A 17,647-nucleotide genomic window follows, 5' to 3' on the forward strand; every position below is an offset into this window, starting at 1 on the left:
GTGCGCACCACACGAATGACTAAAAGTAAAAGGTTACTTCCTGGTAACGCAAATTCTATGTACAACTGACAAAAATACATCAGCTTGGGGGCTACTAGACAGCCGCTAGTGCACAGCAGTTTACGAACAAGTGCGTCTAGGTATTTGTTATTTTAGCCAATGAATGGCTAGCTATTTGCCATCTCAAAAGCTACATACAAGTGTCAAGCATATGCCAGTCAGCTAGTAGGGAGTTAGGAGTTAGCTAATGTAGCATCTACCTAGAAGTGTCGCCAAAAGTTTTGCATCTTTAAGCTAGCCAGTCGTCGGCTAGATAGCTAGTAGCTAGGCCTAGAAGCTAAAGTGAAGCGAGAGTGACAAGAAAATGGAAGCAGAACAAATGGCAGCTAGCGTGAGAAGCCACTGTACGAGCGACGAGCATTCTTCAGCTAGCTGGCGAGAGTGAGAAGCGGATGAAGCAGTTAGCATACTATAGTGACACGCATGTGGCAGCTAGCCATTCAGTGGTTCGCGAACTGGGCGAGCATGAGATGCTAACGCAGCACTCTTCGTACAGTATGTTTAGGAAGCTTTTTTTTTTTCTATTTTAGTAAACACCGGCGGAAAAGAAAATCTGCCGACTTGTTTCCGTGTAAATGAACTCCGGTACCAACATGGTTTCTCAAGTATACTGTACATAAGCATCAAAGATGATCTTTTAACTCTATTTACATCATCGACATTTATTTTCGAGTTTATTTCAAGTATACAAATACAACATGCAAACAGTTGTAAGCCACAGTCCAGACTTTTAAATTTAGAAAAGCACACAACAGGATATTTATATCCCGACACCAAAGCGTGCTCAAACTGTGTGATGTGTTCGTCCTCTGCACTCAAGTGACCATCTGGACGACACCCTGCATCCCTCAAGTACACGTGAGGACATAGCGCTAAATACGACAACAAAGCAGAGCTTTTCTCCAGCATGTTCCAAAATGCAGTTGATCCCCACAAAAATATATATATATTATATTTTTATATATATATTTGCAGCGCCATTTCTTCTATTGCAGTAGTAGTGGTCTTCGTATGTTCTAAACCCTCGCAAGAGGTCATTTACCAAGCTTGGACAATGCATTGTGGAAATAACCGGTTTCAAAATACGACCAAAAAAAGCTAGCATTGCATAAAACACAATAACTAAAGCTAACCTTGCATTTTTATTTATTTCTTGGAAGGATGGCAGGTCCCCATTTCCCAGCCATAAAGTGCAACATAAAGGACGCCGGAGACCGCGTAGTCGTCAATTAGACAACCGCCGTCGGTCAACCTAAAGACCAAAGGCAATTTTCAAAAGTATGCGGCCATTGCTGTCACCCATGCATCACTCTTGTGCGATGTATATTAAGAGCAGGGGGTCCGTGCGGTGTTTATGCACGGCATGCATTAATGTGCATTTACGGCCTAAAAGGGACACGACAATTATAGGTTTGAAGAAGGAGTAATGTAAACAGGCTGTTGGCTAATTTTAAGATTGTACATCTTGAGCTCAGAAGATGAAGTCTGAGGTGCAGATTTAGGTAAAAGACATATCATTAAGTTAGAGGACACTGGGATATATTTGTCTATCCCTTTCATGGCAGAAGAACACCATGATGCCTTATTGGTGGAGCGTGGGTGGGGGGGCGGATGTCCTAAGCAGTGTCTCACAAAAGTTCGCTACCATGAGGTACCATATTGAACTTCCGGGACCATTATAAGAAAGTGTGAGGTCGGGATCACTAAATTTGACACGTCCGCCCCCCCCCATTGAAACCCGAGACCTATCACTAACGAGTCACATGACACTGGGGTTTAGAAATTTTGAGGTGACAGTAAATTGAATGGAGTAGAGTAAGATGCTAAGATAGATAGTAAGATAGCAGTTTGGGTTCGGTGGGCTCTTTATGAGCTCTTGCAACTTATTCATCAACTACATTGCAGTAGTGCCGCCTGGTGGTCACAGTAGGAGCAGTACATTACACCCCACTTTGCCGATTGTTTTCTTGCACCACTCCTTAACACAAAAATCCACAAGAGGGCAGTGTTGTTCAATAAATATATACTATATATGTTGACTACACCACCTCACCTAAAATATTTAGTTTTAAAAATGATTAGATAACTAAAAAGACAAAATAAAACCCGTATTAAACTAAATGTTAAATTATGTTATACTCTTGCAGTAGTTGCAACGTTACAGCTAGTTAATTTTTTTCCCCCCCTGCCGCTTGATGCTAATCTGATTACAAGGCATGAAGATAAACTCCATATCCTGGTTCATTCCAAGGGTCGTGCTATCAACCAAGATAATCTGCGTACACCATAAAACATTTCATATCATCACCATCTCCAAAACTCTGCTGGAGTTTCACCATTTGACTGAATTTCCTGTCATGAACGCATTTATCATGCAAGCTCTTAAAATGTGCTGAAGACAAGTCTCAAGTTGTAGTTTAACACAAAGTTAAACATCAACCGATTAAATAGATTTTGAGCTTTGGGACCTGTTTGTTGTGCTTTGTTGAAGCTAGACAAAATCCTTTTTGTTCATTCGTTGACTGAGGTCATCGTAATTTTACACCCAAATGATTTTTATTATTCGCCAGGAAATGGAATCATATCTCTTTGGTTACTATCACTGTGTCCACAAAGTTCATAATGTTCTTTTAAAGAACGGGACCTTTTTATATTTTTAAGGAATGCCTTTATGACAGCCCCAAGATTTAAAATTTTTATTTCATTACATTATTGCAAATTTTAATATTTTTCCTGTTTCACAATACCGCAATTGCAAGTAAATTAATATTTTCACTAAAATATATTGAGTAGATATCAATACAAAAGTTAAAGAAAAAACTTTTGAAGCATCTTTTTTTTTTTAATCAATTTAAATCACATAGAATTGTTAGCAATACTCTTCCCTAATGTGTGTCAAATATCCAAAACTTCACATTACAGGGAATTTAATAATTTCACACACTATGATCACCTGTTTTTTTAATCCACTTAGCCTCAATATTGACATCCATGTGATGTCAACTGCATCCCTCAAGAAGCCATAAACGAGACTTAAGTGTGTCAATAAACTATGCTTTGTTATATTGTACGACTTCTCCGTCCTGCGAGGTGGGGGCCGAGCTAATAAAGAGCAAGACAGACGTAGTTAACTGTCTCACTCGTAGTGCAAGGTGATTGTTTAGTCTGCTATCATGTCCGGATCTATGCTCCTCGCTTGGTTTCTTCTCATTAGTTCTTCTCTTTTACTCACAGGTAAGATGCTCCAAGTCAATTTATCGTGCGTAAATTTGTGTGGGCTCCTAAATCTTTTATTTTTATCAGGGGCCACTGTGCTCGCTCTCTCTCTTGCTCTTGCTCTTGCTCTCTCTCTTTCTGTCGCTTTCTGTCCAAATTGAGTTCTAACAATCCTTCAAGAATTTGTTTTGGTTTTATTTATTTTTTAAATAAAATATTTTGTACTCTGGTCCCACACAGACACTCTCACCATTGACATTGAAGATACCGCCGTGCTGCAGTCAATACCACTCATCCTGAAGGACACTTCCGATCTGGTAAGCAAATCACGAAGCCCGTCCCGAATGCATACAAAGGCTTAAAAATACTCTGTTTGCAGGAGGACATGTCAAGCAAAGCGGCCATGCAGCTATGGACAAAAAACGTAACGGTACAGTGAGAACACGCTTATGGTTGTGACATACTGAATAGTGAATTTTAATTTGCTTGAGAAGAATAAATACCTCCTTTAAATTGATGCCTTTGTAGGTTATGGGCACTGAGATCCCCTGCAAGGACCGCCGACCATCTCCAACAACACCAAACTCGGGTAACAAATCAGATTTTTACAGAAATTACCCAATCATTGAGATACGAATGTCATTTGGCTTGTCGTGCAGTTCATCGGCTGAGACCAGCCGACGTGAAAGTGGTGGCCGCAGTCGGCGATTCTCTGACAGTAAGTCAAATGGCCAAGAATTTATGATTTATTTGATTCATCCAGCTCAACCATCAACTTTGATTTGAATACTAATTTAATTGTATTTTTAGTCAAATGTCCACCAATATCTAAATAATTGATTGATTTGTGGATCCGCAGGCAGGCAATGGTGTAGGCGCCGAGTCCGACGACCTTCTGCTGCTAATGAACGAGTACAGAGGACTTTCCTGGAGGTACCATAAGACCGGCCACTACTGTAAATGTTTTTTATTTGAAGCATAACCGACTCATTTGTTACATTCTCAGCATTGGCGGTGATGAGAACATCACCACGGTCACCACTTTGCCAAGTATGTACGTGTTTATCGGGTTATCATAATCAGTGACATAATGTCTTAGGGGTGTATTTGGGTGTGTGTTGGGCAGATATCCTGCGGGAATTCAACCCCTCCCTGACTGGCTTCTCTCAGGGAATCGGAAAGCAGAGCTCACCCGCAGCCTTCCTCAACCAAGCCGTGGCCGGAGCCAAGAGTGGGTCAGTAAGCCTCACTCAAATATTAATAAAAAATATATGTATTATTTCTGATAAAAAAAAAAAAATCAACACCTTTGCCGGACGTGAAGTTCTTTTTTTGTTTTTTCAGTGATGTCGTGGAACAAGTGCGCATCTTAGTGGACATCATGAAAAACGACCCGGTAATAATTATTGACACTTAATAAGACACACACACACAATGGGAGTTTGTAGTTGCAAGTCGATGCCACAAGATGGTTGCAAAGTACTTAAAGAGGATCACGAAACATCAACACCATGCCTGTACTCAATCGTAAACCCATGTGACGTAAAATTGCAATTTATAGTTTATTTACATGACCACAACATCCTTTCAGTTTCCTTTTATATTTCAAGAAATTCTTCTTAACTTGAGCGCAGAGGATCGATTTCCACAACGACTGGAAAGTGATCACCATGTTCATCGGCGGCAATGACATATGCGACTTCTGCTCAGACAGTGTGAGTACACAAAATGACACGCTGCTAAAATTCCCACACAAATTAAATATTCTCAAAACACAGGTGATCTTCTCACCCAGGAATGTGGCTGAACGCATCCGTCGAGCTTTGGATATACTCCACAATGAGGTACACACACCAAAGTTCTTATCACCCAGGCTCTGGTCAAATTTAAAACATCTTTTTATGACTTTTTAGGTGCCACGTGCGCTTGTCAACCTGGTGGAGCTGTTGAACATTATACCGCTGCGAGATCTGCATAAAGATAAAACGCTGGGATGCCCCACCTGGTTCGTCAGGTCAGTGATGATGCCACGATAAACAACACCAACGTTAGAGTCACTAAGTGAGAGATTAGCGGACATGATTGTACGTTTTTCTCAGGATGGTTTGCCCGTGCGTATTGTTGCCAAAAGATGGCTCAGTCGAACTACGAAAGACGGAAGAATTCCTCCGAGGTTATCAGGTCAGTTTTGGCATACGGCAGTGAATGAGTTTGAAGCACCACTTTTTTTTTTTTTTGCCCGTCTGTTCCTTTTCCTAGCACGCAATGCGACAGCTGGTGGACTCCGGGCGCTACGACACCCATGACAACTTCACCGTCGTCCTGCAGCCTTTTTTTAGGGAGGTTTTCCTTCCGACCTCGCCGGTAAAACCTGCCACTATTATAACATGCTGTAATAATGATAATCATGATTCCAAATGCTTTTGCTATCAGGATGGAAAGCCCGATCGCTCCTATTTCTCACCTGATTGCTTTCACCTGAGCCAGAAAGCTCACACGCTGATGGCCCGAGCCCTCTGGAACAACATGGTAGGATTTGATTTGATTTGATTTGATTTGATTTGATTTGATTTGATTTGAAATCTCGCTCGTTTCGTGCAGCTCGAGCCGGTGGGAAATAAGACATTCACACAAGACTTCATGGTCGAGTTTGATCTCAAGTGCCCCTCTGAGGTAATCATTCTTTTGTGTTTGCAATTTGACGGAATTTCCTGGCTCAATTAATTGTTTGGAATATGTGTTGAAATGTATTTTGGAAATTCGGCCAAGCTCTGAATTATTTGAATGTCTTTTCTTTTAGGCAGCACCTTTCTTTAGAACGGCTGGTAACAGCAACTACACGTTTCCAGGACCTCCACCGACTCCTGCACCGATTACTGTATGTTTTCTTAAATTTTTTTATTTAACTCAGCTTGATTTGGTTTTTAGCTGCGTGAATGCATTTCTGCTCTTTAAAGTCCCTGTGAAGGGAAAATAAACGTCATGTATATTTGACACCCATTTTCAAGAGTGTTGTTAATAATTCTGCCAAATTCGAACTACAATATACAAAATGCAAACAAGCTAAAATATTCTGCTCTTTTGTAGAACTGGGGCAGCGACTTCTCATGTCTCAACACGGAACCGTCTGACTCAGCGCCCATTTCAGGTACCAACCTGACTCCACTCGTTGGTCAACAGCATGTCATATTCTGCTGGTTGTGTTAGCTCACAAGGTCCGGCCGGCTGACATCAAGGTGGTGGCTGCTTTGGGCGACTCCATAACAGTACGTCTTCTAACCACGACCACCCAAACATACCATTTAAACCGTCAAAACAAATGTCATATTTTCTGTTTTAGGCCGGCTTTGGTGCGAAGGCAAAGAATCTATTGGAGCTCAGAACGGAATATAGAGGAGTGTCGTGGAGGTGAGACGTTAGGTTGCAGTTTTACCGAGCCTCTTTTACCCACAAAAATATGATTTGACTTTTAAATCAATATTTTCAAGTCATTCGGACGTATTCCTGGAGATTTAGAGAAGCGCCCCCTACTGTCAGACATATATTGATGCAACAGCCAACCTCACACTTGTTCAGGTTTAATTTACTTGCTGTCCTCTCACCCTGTAGCATTGGAGGCGATAAAAGCCTGGAGACTGTTACCACTTTAGCAAGTAAGACATCCTACCCCTACGTAAAGATGCGATGACACTGCTAGGAAGCAGCGTCGAGCCTATTTTGCCCCCCGCCCCCCCAGACATCCTCAGGAAATTCAATCCAGACCTTAAAGGAGCATCAAAAGGTCAAGGGAAGAAGAAGAGCGGCTTCAACATGTCTGTATCGGGAGCCAAAGTCTCGTGAGTTAAGCTATTTGTTATTTATTTATGTATTCCACATTAATAATAATAAAATAAATACAGGGCAATTCCAGAACAAGTCAGACGACTGATTGAAGTGATGAAAAACGACACTGTGAGTTATACATTGCATAGTAAAATATATAAAAGGTCAAATACATTATATTTGTTAAACCATGTTAAAAAAAAATCTATGAATACTAAAAAAATATTATTTCAAAATACGTGGAAGCAGACAGTGGACTTTGCCAACGATTGGAAGCTGGTGACTCTCTTCATCGGCGGCAATGACCTGTGTCAGTTCTGCAACGACCGGGTGAGTCAGCCATCACATCAACCTCGGGTCATCAACTTAATCTGATCCCATAAGAGTAAACAAAAGTCTTGTCTACAGGCCTCTTTGTCACCTCAGAACTTCAGCCATCACTTGACGACCAGCTTGGACCTGCTGTACAAAGAGGTGAAGTAAGATGCTATGCTAAAAAAACATGGTCTCGCTCTAACAATAGTCTGCACACCCCTTTAGGTTCCCAGGACCATAGTCAACATTTTGGAAATCCTGCAGATCGATGGCCTGCGTAGGATCAAGAGGGACAGTATCGGGTGCAACGTGATACAACCGTATGCTCATCGCATCAACTACTCTGTATTATTTATAAAAACCAATGGTTAGCCAAGCATGTGTGTTTTATTCGTCTTCAGATTGGCGTGCCCGTGCTTCTTACTACCGGGAGATGACTCCCTTGAGCTGGCTGAAGCCAAAAGGATCAATCGAGAAATACAGGTGAGAACTGTAGTTTGTGTATATATAGATATATATATATGGGTGTAGGAAGTTTGGCAAAGCAAAATGGTTCATTTGTCTTTTCTCCTTCAGATTGAGACCGAGAGAGTGGCATACAGTGGTCGCTATGACGACCGGGAAGACTTTGCCGTGGTGGTGCAGCCCTTCTTCAGAAACTCCATTATCCCTTTGAATGATGTAAGTCTCCTCCACACATACTGAGGATCGTTCGATCGCAGTGAGAGGTAGTAGAGAACAAATACTACTACTTAAAACTTGCTTTCAACTCATTAGGACGGCCGACCCGATGTCACCTACTTTGCCCTGGACTGTTTCCACTTCAGCGAACGGGGACATGCCAAGATGGCCGTGGCCATGTGGAATAACATGGTGAGTGAGACGACATCAGATACAAGTGGAAAAGGAAGCTAACCCTCTGCAGAAGTGCCAAAAGTATTCCCACTCGTCTAGCTAAGTAGAAATGCAAACTATCGTGTTGTTTTTTTTAAGTGCTGGTTTCTTTCCAGTTGGAGCCTGTGGGCAAAAAGCAGACGTACAATAATTTCACAAGTGGCAGAGATGTCATCAAGTGTCCCACAGAGGTGAAGAAACTCATGCTTATATGGTGGATTTAAAAAGTCTACACACCCCTGTTTAAGTGTCATATACAAGAGACCAAGATAAATAATTTCAAACTTTTCCACTCGAGCTTTTATTTTTTGTAATATCACAAATAAAATGGCATTTGAACAAGGGATGTAGACCTTTTATATCCACTACACATCTCCCACACTACAATATCTGTCTTGTTCATTGCAGGAGCATCCGTATATCTTTACAAAGATAAACAGTGCAGCCAGTCTGCCCTCAACACACTGCTCTGAGGGGGTCCCGCTATGGCTGACCGCAGTACTCGCCGTTTTGGCCCTCCTGCTGGGCTGGGCCTTCACCTGGCTGATGCTCACATGCAGAGCCAAGATGAATGGGAGGAGCATGAACTCAGTCGTACCAACAGAAGTGCAAATAAAGACCTCTTTCTTTTAAACTAGGGCAAGGCTAAGTGAGTCCAGTAATATTCAATATGCAATAATTTATGTGTTAAATAATAGTTCTGCACTGGTCTTTTAAATGAACATTTTGTTATATATTTTATTCTATTGGAAAACATGATTGTAATAAAGATTTTATACAGTTTCTAATTTTCCAATTTACATGTTTTTTTACTCTACTAAATGAGATGTACTTAACTAAAAACTAGATAAAATTATATAATTTTTCAAAAGATATATAATTAACGATTAATATTTTTTAAAAAAACGAAATGACTTGTATTTATTGACGTCTCAATAAAGTTGTAAACGCATCGATAGGTGACACCAGCGCCTTCTAGTGTTCACTGGACGCACTACTACTTGCTCTCGTCCAGTACGAGTCGACTCCCATCAGAGCGTGAAGATGGCGGAGGGCGAATTGAACGTGGACAGCCTCATCTCTCGCCTTCTAGAAGGTGAGTCCAAACACACATACAGATCCCTGACGAATTCGGTTTTACGCCACCCTACTCACGGTTTATTTCCCTAAACCTCCGGAGCAGCCGCCTTGTTTTTATGTCACTAAAATAGCAACGAAGCTAGCTAAGTAGCTCGTTAGCTTGACGCTATCTCGAGCCCCCTCAGTGTTTATAAACAGTCGGGCGGTGAACGCCTACGTTAGCATCGCTTAGCTTCGTCGTATACTTTATGACGATCAAGGCCCCTTGATGTCCCACATTGTTTATATGACTAAAATGACCAAATTTGGACATAATATTTCATCGAGTAGGAGTGGCAGTTTCGGGTATTAGGAAATGTCCCCAAACTCACGAACTTAGCTTAAATGGGTGTCGCCTTTCTCGTCGTTTGCGTTACGAAAGTCGGAATCTCAAAGAGTTGTTCTCTAACTTTTTATATAGTTAGAAAAAAAAAAAAAAATGTCCGAGTACAACCATTACTAACATTAAAGCGCAGTAGGCCTAATTGTCCATCAGAAAATTTAATTCCTATAAAGTACTGTATTTCATGACATGTTAAAAATTGAGTCATCGCACAGCCATTTTTTTCCTTTTATAGAGTTGCAAGCAGAAATTTTAAGTTATAAAGTGATGCCAGACAGTTGAAGAGAATATTCAATCAAGTTAAAACCTTCATTTAAGACCCACTGAGCTATAATGACATTCAAATATTCCCCACCCCCCTAAAAAATTAGCAATAACCTGCCTTAAAAAAAAAAAAATCATATGTGGGTGAACAAGTGGACATTTTGGCAGACTGCTGCTGCACAAATTGCGAAACATTTTTATGGTGGGAGGACCAGATTGCAAGCTAGAAGGGGTGTAAAAGGAAAAAAAGAGGGAGAGATGAGCAGTATCATCATTTAATGTTCTTAATTAAGAGCCTTGCTGTTCCCAAGAGAGATATTTTTTGCCGCGAGTGCAGCGAGCTGCTTTGGCATCGTTAAAAATGTCCTTGGCGCAAGTTCATTTGATTTATTTCTCACCGTCACTGCCTTGTTGAATGAACATAGAGGGCAAAAACACTCAGTGTGGTTTATGTTCTGTTAAAAAAAAAAAAAAAAAAAAAAAAAATTGGATAGAATGACTCCTCTTGTCTGTGTGCTCCAGTGAGGGGATGTCGCCCCGGCAAGATCGTGCAGATGACGGAGGCGGAGGTGCGGGGCCTGTGCATCAAATCCCGCGAGATTTTCCTCAGCCAGCCCATCTTGCTGGAGCTCGAGGCTCCCCTCAAGATCTGTGGTCAGTAATTCGCCAGGCACTTCCTCCATTTTGTCTTTTTTCAAGCACCTCTGCAAAACATCACTTAAGGGTTTGGTTTCAAAAAGAGACAGATGGACCAGGTCATGTAAATTGATAACATGTAATATATTTTTTTTATTGTATTATTTGAAAGTGACACAATTAAATCGTTTTTCTAATTTTGTTTGCAATGAATACTGTACTGTAATAATCAAGTACTTTGGGCAACCCAGGACATTCTGAACACGATGAAAGGAATTTAAAAAGTTTTTCATCTTAACACCTACTGCTAGAAGAAGCCTGAAAAAACCTAGCAGTCCCCATCGCAAATTTTGGGAATCACAGGGCGAGCTTTCTGCGGATCTCCCCACAAATAGCCAGAGACTTCGATGTTAGTGTGCTGCTCATGCAGAAAGCAGCTTTGCGAGTCCTGAGGGCTGCGCCACTGGGGAACTCCCACTCTGTACACACACACACACACACACACACAGATGTACAAACGCGCAGTCTATTTCTTGCGCTGCAGCTCCGAGTTGTCTTATATAACCACTCCGCATCACAGAACACTCGCCTGGGTCACTCTTTGCTTGCTCGGGGAAGGCAAACAATGTCTTGTCATTCCATACCCCGAACTCGAGCGTGCTCTGCATTCCAAACAGCTCTTGACTTTTCCTCCATGTTCTTTTGGACCGCTTATTAGGAAGGAAGAAAGCCAACTTACGAAACCGCCGGACAGATCTCGATCTGCCCCATTTGACTCATTTTGATGGCAAAAAAAAAATTGCTGGTTTGCCGCCAAAATATTCTCAGCACTTGTGCAAGCTTTCATTTGCACTTAGTGTGTTTTTTAATCTTCGATACAAAGAAGGCCCAAATAAGACATTGCGTTGCAGTCATGTCTCGTTTTGGTGCCAGAGGCGGTTTTCTCTTTAGCCGTGTAAGACAAGACGTACCGTAAATTGCAATTTGGACCATTCAGGTCCGTATGCGGTCGGGTTGTGTCCTGGTCCTGTTATTATTTTTTTTGGGTTGACACGGTTTTTTGGTGGCACGGTTTGCCGGAAAGGTCCTGGCACACGTGGCGGCCGCAACTGGGCCTGTTATTATTCTGCTGACCTTCAGCGAGGAGACTGAATTAGAGCAGCTCTTACTTGGGATATAAACGGAATCAAGGCTTGGAGTCAGAATTAAGCTAAAGAAAAAGCGTTGGTTCAAACATGTCCTCTCTCGTGGTCAGGTGACATCCACGGCCAGTACACGGACCTGCTGCGTCTTTTCGAGTACGGCGGCTTCCCTCCGGAGGCCAACTACCTGTTCCTCGGCGACTACGTGGACCGTGGCAAGCAGTCGCTGGAGACCATCTGCCTGCTGCTGGCCTACAAGATCAAGTACCCGGAGAACTTCTTCCTGCTCAGGGGCAACCACGAGTGCGCCTCCATCAACCGCATCTACGGCTTCTACGATGAGTGTACGTTTGGACACACACGCGAGGCTCACCGCCGCACGCAACTAACATTTGTTCCGCGTATGCGCTCGCCAGGTAAGCGCCGCTTCAACATCAAGCTGTGGAAGACCTTCACAGACTGCTTCAACTGCCTGCCCATCGCTGCCATCATCGACGAAAAGATCTTCTGCTGCCACGGAGGTCAGTAGATGACAGTTCAAGTGTTCAAGCAAAACTGCTTACCCTCGCAAAATAACCGAGTGGTGTTTTTACCTTTCAGGACTTTCGCCAGATTTGCAGTCCATGGAGCAGATTCGCAGGATCATGAGGCCAACAGATGTGCCTGATACCGGTAACGTGTTGGAAACAAGGTTTCCTTATGGCAGCAAATAAAAAAAAAAAAAAACATCATTTAAATGTGTGTTTTCGTGATCCACAGGTCTGCTCTGCGACCTGCTTTGGTCGGACCCGGACAAGGACGTGCAAGGCTGGGGCGAGAACGACCGTGGGGTCTCCTTCACCTTCGGCGCCGACGTGGTCAGCAAGTTCCTCAACCGCCACGACTTGGATCTCATCTGCAGGGCCCACCAGGTAGGCGCTGCAAGCGTAGACGGCCGAACTGTGGGCGGGCGGGAATGATGACACGCGTCTCCTCTGGCAGGTTGTGGAGGACGGATACGAGTTCTTTGCCAAACGTCAACTGGTCACACTTTTTTCGGCGCCCAACTACTGCGGGGAGTTTGACAACGCCGGCGGCATGATGAGCGTGGATGAATCGCTCATGTGCTCCTTTCAGGTACAATCACACACACTGGAGTGTCATGTTCATATCTGATTGTTGATTTCTCTCGTTTAAAGATTTTGAAGCCCTCAGAGAAGAAGGCCAAATATCAGTATGGGGGGGTCAATTCCGGTCGGCCTGTCACTCCTTCCCGCACCACTCAGGCCCCTAAGAAGAGGTGAACGCGCAGCCTTGTAACCCCCCCACACACACACAGACACACACACACAGAAATACCGCACACCCTCTGACCCAGCAACATCTCAGTCCGCTGCATAGCACAGCTCCAGTGGAACCTCCAAAGTTGATGTTCAAATTTCTTAGTAACGTTCATGCAATAAGAGCTCACACGTATCGATTCAAACAACTCTGATCAAGTGTTTATTTACGTTCGCCCGGTGTTATCGGTTGTAAGTAATTGATGTTTGATTACGCGGCGCTCATTTTGTGCTAAGCAGACGGACGCTTACCTTGCGTGACAGTAAGTTTCATTTCTGGTACCAACACACCAAATTTAATCAACTGGAGTCTCTTATATGTTCCCCTTAGGAGGTTCCACTGTGCTAAACTGATTTATTTCCACTGACAACTCTTCCCCCAGCCATCCATTGACCGCTCTTTTCTTAACGTGTAAGCGTACATACATTTGCTGTGACCAATCTGTTACTTTGTAATCGTTTGCCTGTTTGTTAATATTTTGATAGTATTAACACACGTTGTGAGGAGAATAAAAATCTGTATTTTTTTTTATTTTCTCTTGACGCACAAAAAGTCAAATTGGTGTCATTTCGCTGAGTGAGCGCCTCCCGATATTCCAGCTGAACACGCTTACGTACATGTGTATTAAAGTACATGTATTTCCATCGCTATCGACATGTGACGTCTCCCTGGTTAGTTGCAAAGAATGTGAAGGGACCGGTATTTATGAAAGATCGAACTTTTCCCCCCTCCTGACATGAATTCCACCGTGCCTCTGTTTTCAAATATTCCGCAGACAACAGTGGAACCTCTGACGTCAACAACGTAAACTCTCGTTAAAGTAACTTCAACTTACAACTCAGTCCAAAACGATCCAAATGAAACTTATTGGTTCACAAAATATTGCTCCAAATCAGCATTCAACTTTGGAGGTTCCACTGTATTTTTCTTTTTGTCATTTGTCATATCAGGATTGTTTCCTTAGGCAGTCATATCTTTTTTTTAATGGTGAAACATAAATTCATAGAATTTTTCGATGATGGTCAGTATTTTTACTTGATTATTTTGAATCGAGACGTGCAGCGTGTGTGTGCGGCATGTCCTTGCTTTTTCTATGATAAGTGCTTAAACCAGCTTGTGGATTCTTGTTAAATGTGTCAAAATAAAACTACTAAATACTCAAAAGAATTGTACGCCATGACACAGAACTGCATCTTTTTGGAGCTTTGCCAAGTGTTGTCCTTCCATCCTACTCCTCCTCTTCCTTCCATCTTTTTTGGAGTCTGATGACTGGCAGTGGAAGTGGCCATAGGCTTGCACATGACCTGGCATTGCTATTGTGATTGTGACGCCACCTGGTGTTTAGATGCAATGTACTACAGTAACGCTCTCCGCCTGCTCTTTGGGGCATACTTCTTCTATATGTGGTTGTTTTTGTTTGTTTTTTCCTCTATTCACACGCTTTTAATTTATTTCCTAATAATAACAACATATGAAATGAGTGCGGTGTTAACCTAGTTTTGCAATTTGTACGAGTTTGAAAGTCAATAAATGGGTGGAAACTCAAGTCGTTTGCTTGCTTTTTGAGAGTGAAATACTACTTTTGGAAATACAGGCACATAAACAACAAATAGGTTAAAAAGGCGAAGTGCAGTAATTAAATGTGTCCGGCAGATGTCACTCAACCCCTGGACGAAGAGCAAAGTGTCATGCAGCTGTACCGGAAGTAGCTGCATCCGCGCTGATGTACACATAAACTGGATGCCTCGCGAGAAGTGTAGTATTTACATTTGGTGCGTGTACCGTTGTAGCGGAAGTAGCTTCATCCGCGCTGATATACAAATAAAATGGATGCCTCGCCATGCACTCTGCAAATAGATCCACTATGTATATACATCTTGGATTCTGTCAACCCGGAATCATCGGGGTACGCTATAGTTAGTATAAATTGCTATATCATGTCCAGCTAATATAGCAAAAAAATGTCTGGTATAAGCAATTAGTAAATGTGCCTGTTAACGTATTCTTTGTCAAATGTATCTCGTCAAGAAGGGGTGAGGTCGTGAGGGGGGATACATCATGCTTTGCGGGGTAAACGTTATCTGTTATTATCGGCTCTGGTGACTCGTCCGAAGTTCATCGATACAGGTAAGAGTTGAAGCCTGGTTAGCATTAATTAGCTATTAGCTCGCTGTTTTTATATTCGCAGACCTATTTGGAACTTGGCAGGGTTCTGTTACAATCATATACGTTAGCTACGAATGCTTACTTTTGCGATCATACATTTTTTTGCAGATTAAAATGCATTTATTGTAATAAAATATATGTAACTCATTGTCATTCATGCTTTTAAAAATGTTGAAATGTGTTATTTTTTCTTCTCCAGATTTGTTGACTCCACAATGAGCGACAGCGCTTTGGGTGATGAAGAATGGCCCGGTTCCGACGTAAGCAGTGTGCGGCTTTGCTGGCTGTGGTCCTGCTCGTGCTCATCGTGACTGTAGCGCTCAAGTTGCTCGCCCCGGAAGACAATGCGTTTCCAGATGGCAAGGAGCCTCCCCTGGACCAGAAAGACCAGGCGAAGGAGAGCGACGTTCAACCCGAGCGACCCGGATTGAGCAAAGCCGCCCGATCGGGAGAGGATGACAAACTGGCGGCCATACTAAGCAAGTTCCCCCCGCCAAACTACTACCTTCACGCCTTCTACTACATCTGGTATGGCAACCCCAGCTTTGACAGCAAATACATCCACTGGGACCACCCACGGATGCGGCACTGGGACCCCAAAGTGGCTGAGAGGTATCCACAAGACAGGCACATCCCGCCTGATGACATTGGGGCCAACTTCTACCCGGAGCTGGGGCCTTATAGCTCCCGGGACCCGGCTGTCATGGAGGCCCACATGCAGCAGCTGCGTACAGCTGCCATTGGTATGAGGAAACGTCATGAAAAAAAAAACACCCATGAGTAATGATTTCTTCCATGAGATGTGCTAACTGAAATGATTTATGGCGTCCTCAGGGGTCATCGCCGTTTCCTGGTACCCGCCTCATACCAAGGATGACAACGGCCAGCCGATAGATGACATTGTGCCGCAGCTCCTGGACATGGCACAGCGCTACCACATTAAGGTGACAACGTGAATGTTGTCATCTCTCCTGTCACTCAAAAATATGCAGATATAAGCTCACAAATTTCTCCACAGGTGACTTTCCACATTGAGCCCTACAAAGGGAGAGATGAAGTCAACATGCATGGCAACGTCAAATACATTATTGACAAGTGAGTCCAACCTGGCAACATTCCGACTCAGGAATATTTTTAAACCTCAAATCGCTAACCCCCCCAGGTACGGCGAACACCCGGCCTTCTTCCGCTACCGCACCGACATGGGTAAGTTCCTCCCCCTATTCTACGTGTACGACTCGTACCTGCTGAACACGGAGCAGTGGGCCCGGCTGCTGCGGCGCACGGAGAGCGGCGGCATCCGCGACACCCCGCACGACGCCGTCTTCCTGGCCCTTCTGGTGGAGGAGAAGCACCAGCGCGAGGTGCTAAGCGCCGGCTTTGACGGCATCTACACCTACTTCGCCACCAACGGCTTCACCTACGGCGCGACACAGCGCAACTGGCAGGCGCTACGGGCCTTCTGCCGCGACAACGGCCTCCTCTTCGTCCCCAGCGTGGGGCCGGGCTACGTGGATACAGGCGTGCGCCCGTGGAACTTCCAAAACACCAGGAACCGCATCAACGGCAAGTACTACGAGACCTCGCTGAGCGCCGCGCTGGAAGCCAAGCCCGACTTACTTTCCGTCACCTCCTTCAACGAGTGGCACGAGGGCACGCAGATCGAGACGGCCGTCCCCAAAAGCGGCTCGGTGCTCTATCTGGACTACTTGCCTAACAAACCGACCATCTACTTGGAGATTACGCGTAAGTGGGCCGCCATATTTGGCGACGAGCGAGGAAGACGGCGGGAGTGATCCGCCCGGGACTTGATTGGTCACATAGGTGGGACACGGGTGGATCTCTGCTGTGAAGAGCAAAAATCTCTGAGTCATTGACGCCCCACCCAAAAGATGTTCTGATGACTTGCCACAAGATGGAGGCTAAGCTCTTAAACTGAAAGGACCATAAAGCATCAACACTATGCATTTAGCATGTATGCAATCATGAACCCAAGGGAGATATTGATGCTACTTTCAATATTAATAAAAATAAATGGTGATTATCATTTAATCCATCATTGAGCAGCTCTTTTATAACCTGAACCAATAAAGGAAGCACAGACGTTGTGACTGTCCATGGCCAAGGTCTAAATAGTGACTCAGCCTGGTAAACTGAGTCTGAAGTTGCTTGACAGCATTTATTGTGAAAATCTACACACCCCTCATTGTAGAAAACCAGATTTGGTGTTATAAAATAAGAAAATCTTTCACAACTTTTGCCTTTATTTGACAACTTGAACTGCTTCAAAATAATCCATTGTCTTTATAGGACACATAACCTGTGCAACTTGAACTGCTTAAAAATAATC

General features: G+C 43.5%; 3 protein-coding genes and 1 long non-coding RNA gene across 5 annotated transcripts; 3 read left to right on the top strand and 1 right to left on the bottom strand.

Annotated features, from left to right (window-relative positions):
* The first annotated feature begins 3,147 nt into the window (after window positions 1-3,147).
* Window positions 3,148-9,095, top strand: plb1 (phospholipase B1). The gene is made up of 31 exons (XM_088400136.1): window positions 3,148-3,294; window positions 3,517-3,593; window positions 3,656-3,706; window positions 3,805-3,865; window positions 3,936-3,994; window positions 4,136-4,209; window positions 4,283-4,326; window positions 4,403-4,511; window positions 4,621-4,672; window positions 4,911-4,991; window positions 5,055-5,120; window positions 5,190-5,290; window positions 5,376-5,457; window positions 5,536-5,640; window positions 5,710-5,805; window positions 5,878-5,949; window positions 6,077-6,154; window positions 6,364-6,424; window positions 6,484-6,542; window positions 6,617-6,684; window positions 6,886-6,929; window positions 7,013-7,112; window positions 7,176-7,227; window positions 7,348-7,428; window positions 7,507-7,572; window positions 7,639-7,733; window positions 7,815-7,896; window positions 7,990-8,094; window positions 8,191-8,286; window positions 8,424-8,498; window positions 8,716-9,095. Exons 1-31 carry the CDS (start codon window positions 3,234-3,236, stop codon window positions 8,938-8,940), a joined length of 2,478 nt encoding a protein of 825 aa, XP_088256262.1. The 5' UTR covers window positions 3,148-3,233; the 3' UTR covers window positions 8,941-9,095.
* On the bottom strand, window positions 7,118-9,592 carry LOC148385122 (uncharacterized). Of its 2 annotated transcripts, none has more exons than XR_015863352.1 (2): window positions 8,215-9,592; window positions 7,118-7,560 (listed from the first exon to the last, which is right to left on the bottom strand). It is a non-coding gene; the product is annotated as an uncharacterized LOC148385122 (long non-coding RNA). The 2 variants fall into 2 exon arrangements; XR_015863351.1 differs by having other exon boundaries at window positions 7,118-8,114.
* Window positions 9,273-14,677, top strand: LOC148385123 (serine/threonine-protein phosphatase PP1-beta catalytic subunit-like). The gene is made up of 8 exons (XM_088400139.1): window positions 9,273-9,403; window positions 10,556-10,687; window positions 11,925-12,155; window positions 12,228-12,332; window positions 12,412-12,483; window positions 12,571-12,722; window positions 12,793-12,927; window positions 12,990-14,677. Exons 1-8 carry the CDS (start codon window positions 9,352-9,354, stop codon window positions 13,092-13,094), a joined length of 984 nt encoding a protein of 327 aa, XP_088256265.1. The 5' UTR covers window positions 9,273-9,351; the 3' UTR covers window positions 13,095-14,677.
* Window positions 14,678-14,959: 282 nt separating this feature from the next.
* On the top strand, window positions 14,960-17,353 carry manea (mannosidase, endo-alpha). The gene is made up of 5 exons (XM_088400137.1): window positions 14,960-15,258; window positions 15,497-16,040; window positions 16,132-16,241; window positions 16,316-16,392; window positions 16,460-17,353. The coding sequence occupies exons 2-5, from the start codon at window positions 15,542-15,544 to the stop codon at window positions 17,091-17,093; spliced, it is 1,320 nt and encodes a 439-aa protein (XP_088256263.1). The 5' UTR covers window positions 14,960-15,258; window positions 15,497-15,541; the 3' UTR covers window positions 17,094-17,353.
* The last annotated feature ends 294 nt before the right edge of the window (window positions 17,354-17,647 follow it).

Source organism: Syngnathus floridae, chromosome 16, assembly GCF_059516105.1.
Source record: "Syngnathus floridae isolate MCC-2025c chromosome 16, RoL_Sflo_1.0, whole genome shotgun sequence".
NCBI classification, from domain to species: domain Eukaryota; kingdom Metazoa; phylum Chordata; class Actinopteri; order Syngnathiformes; family Syngnathidae; genus Syngnathus; species Syngnathus floridae.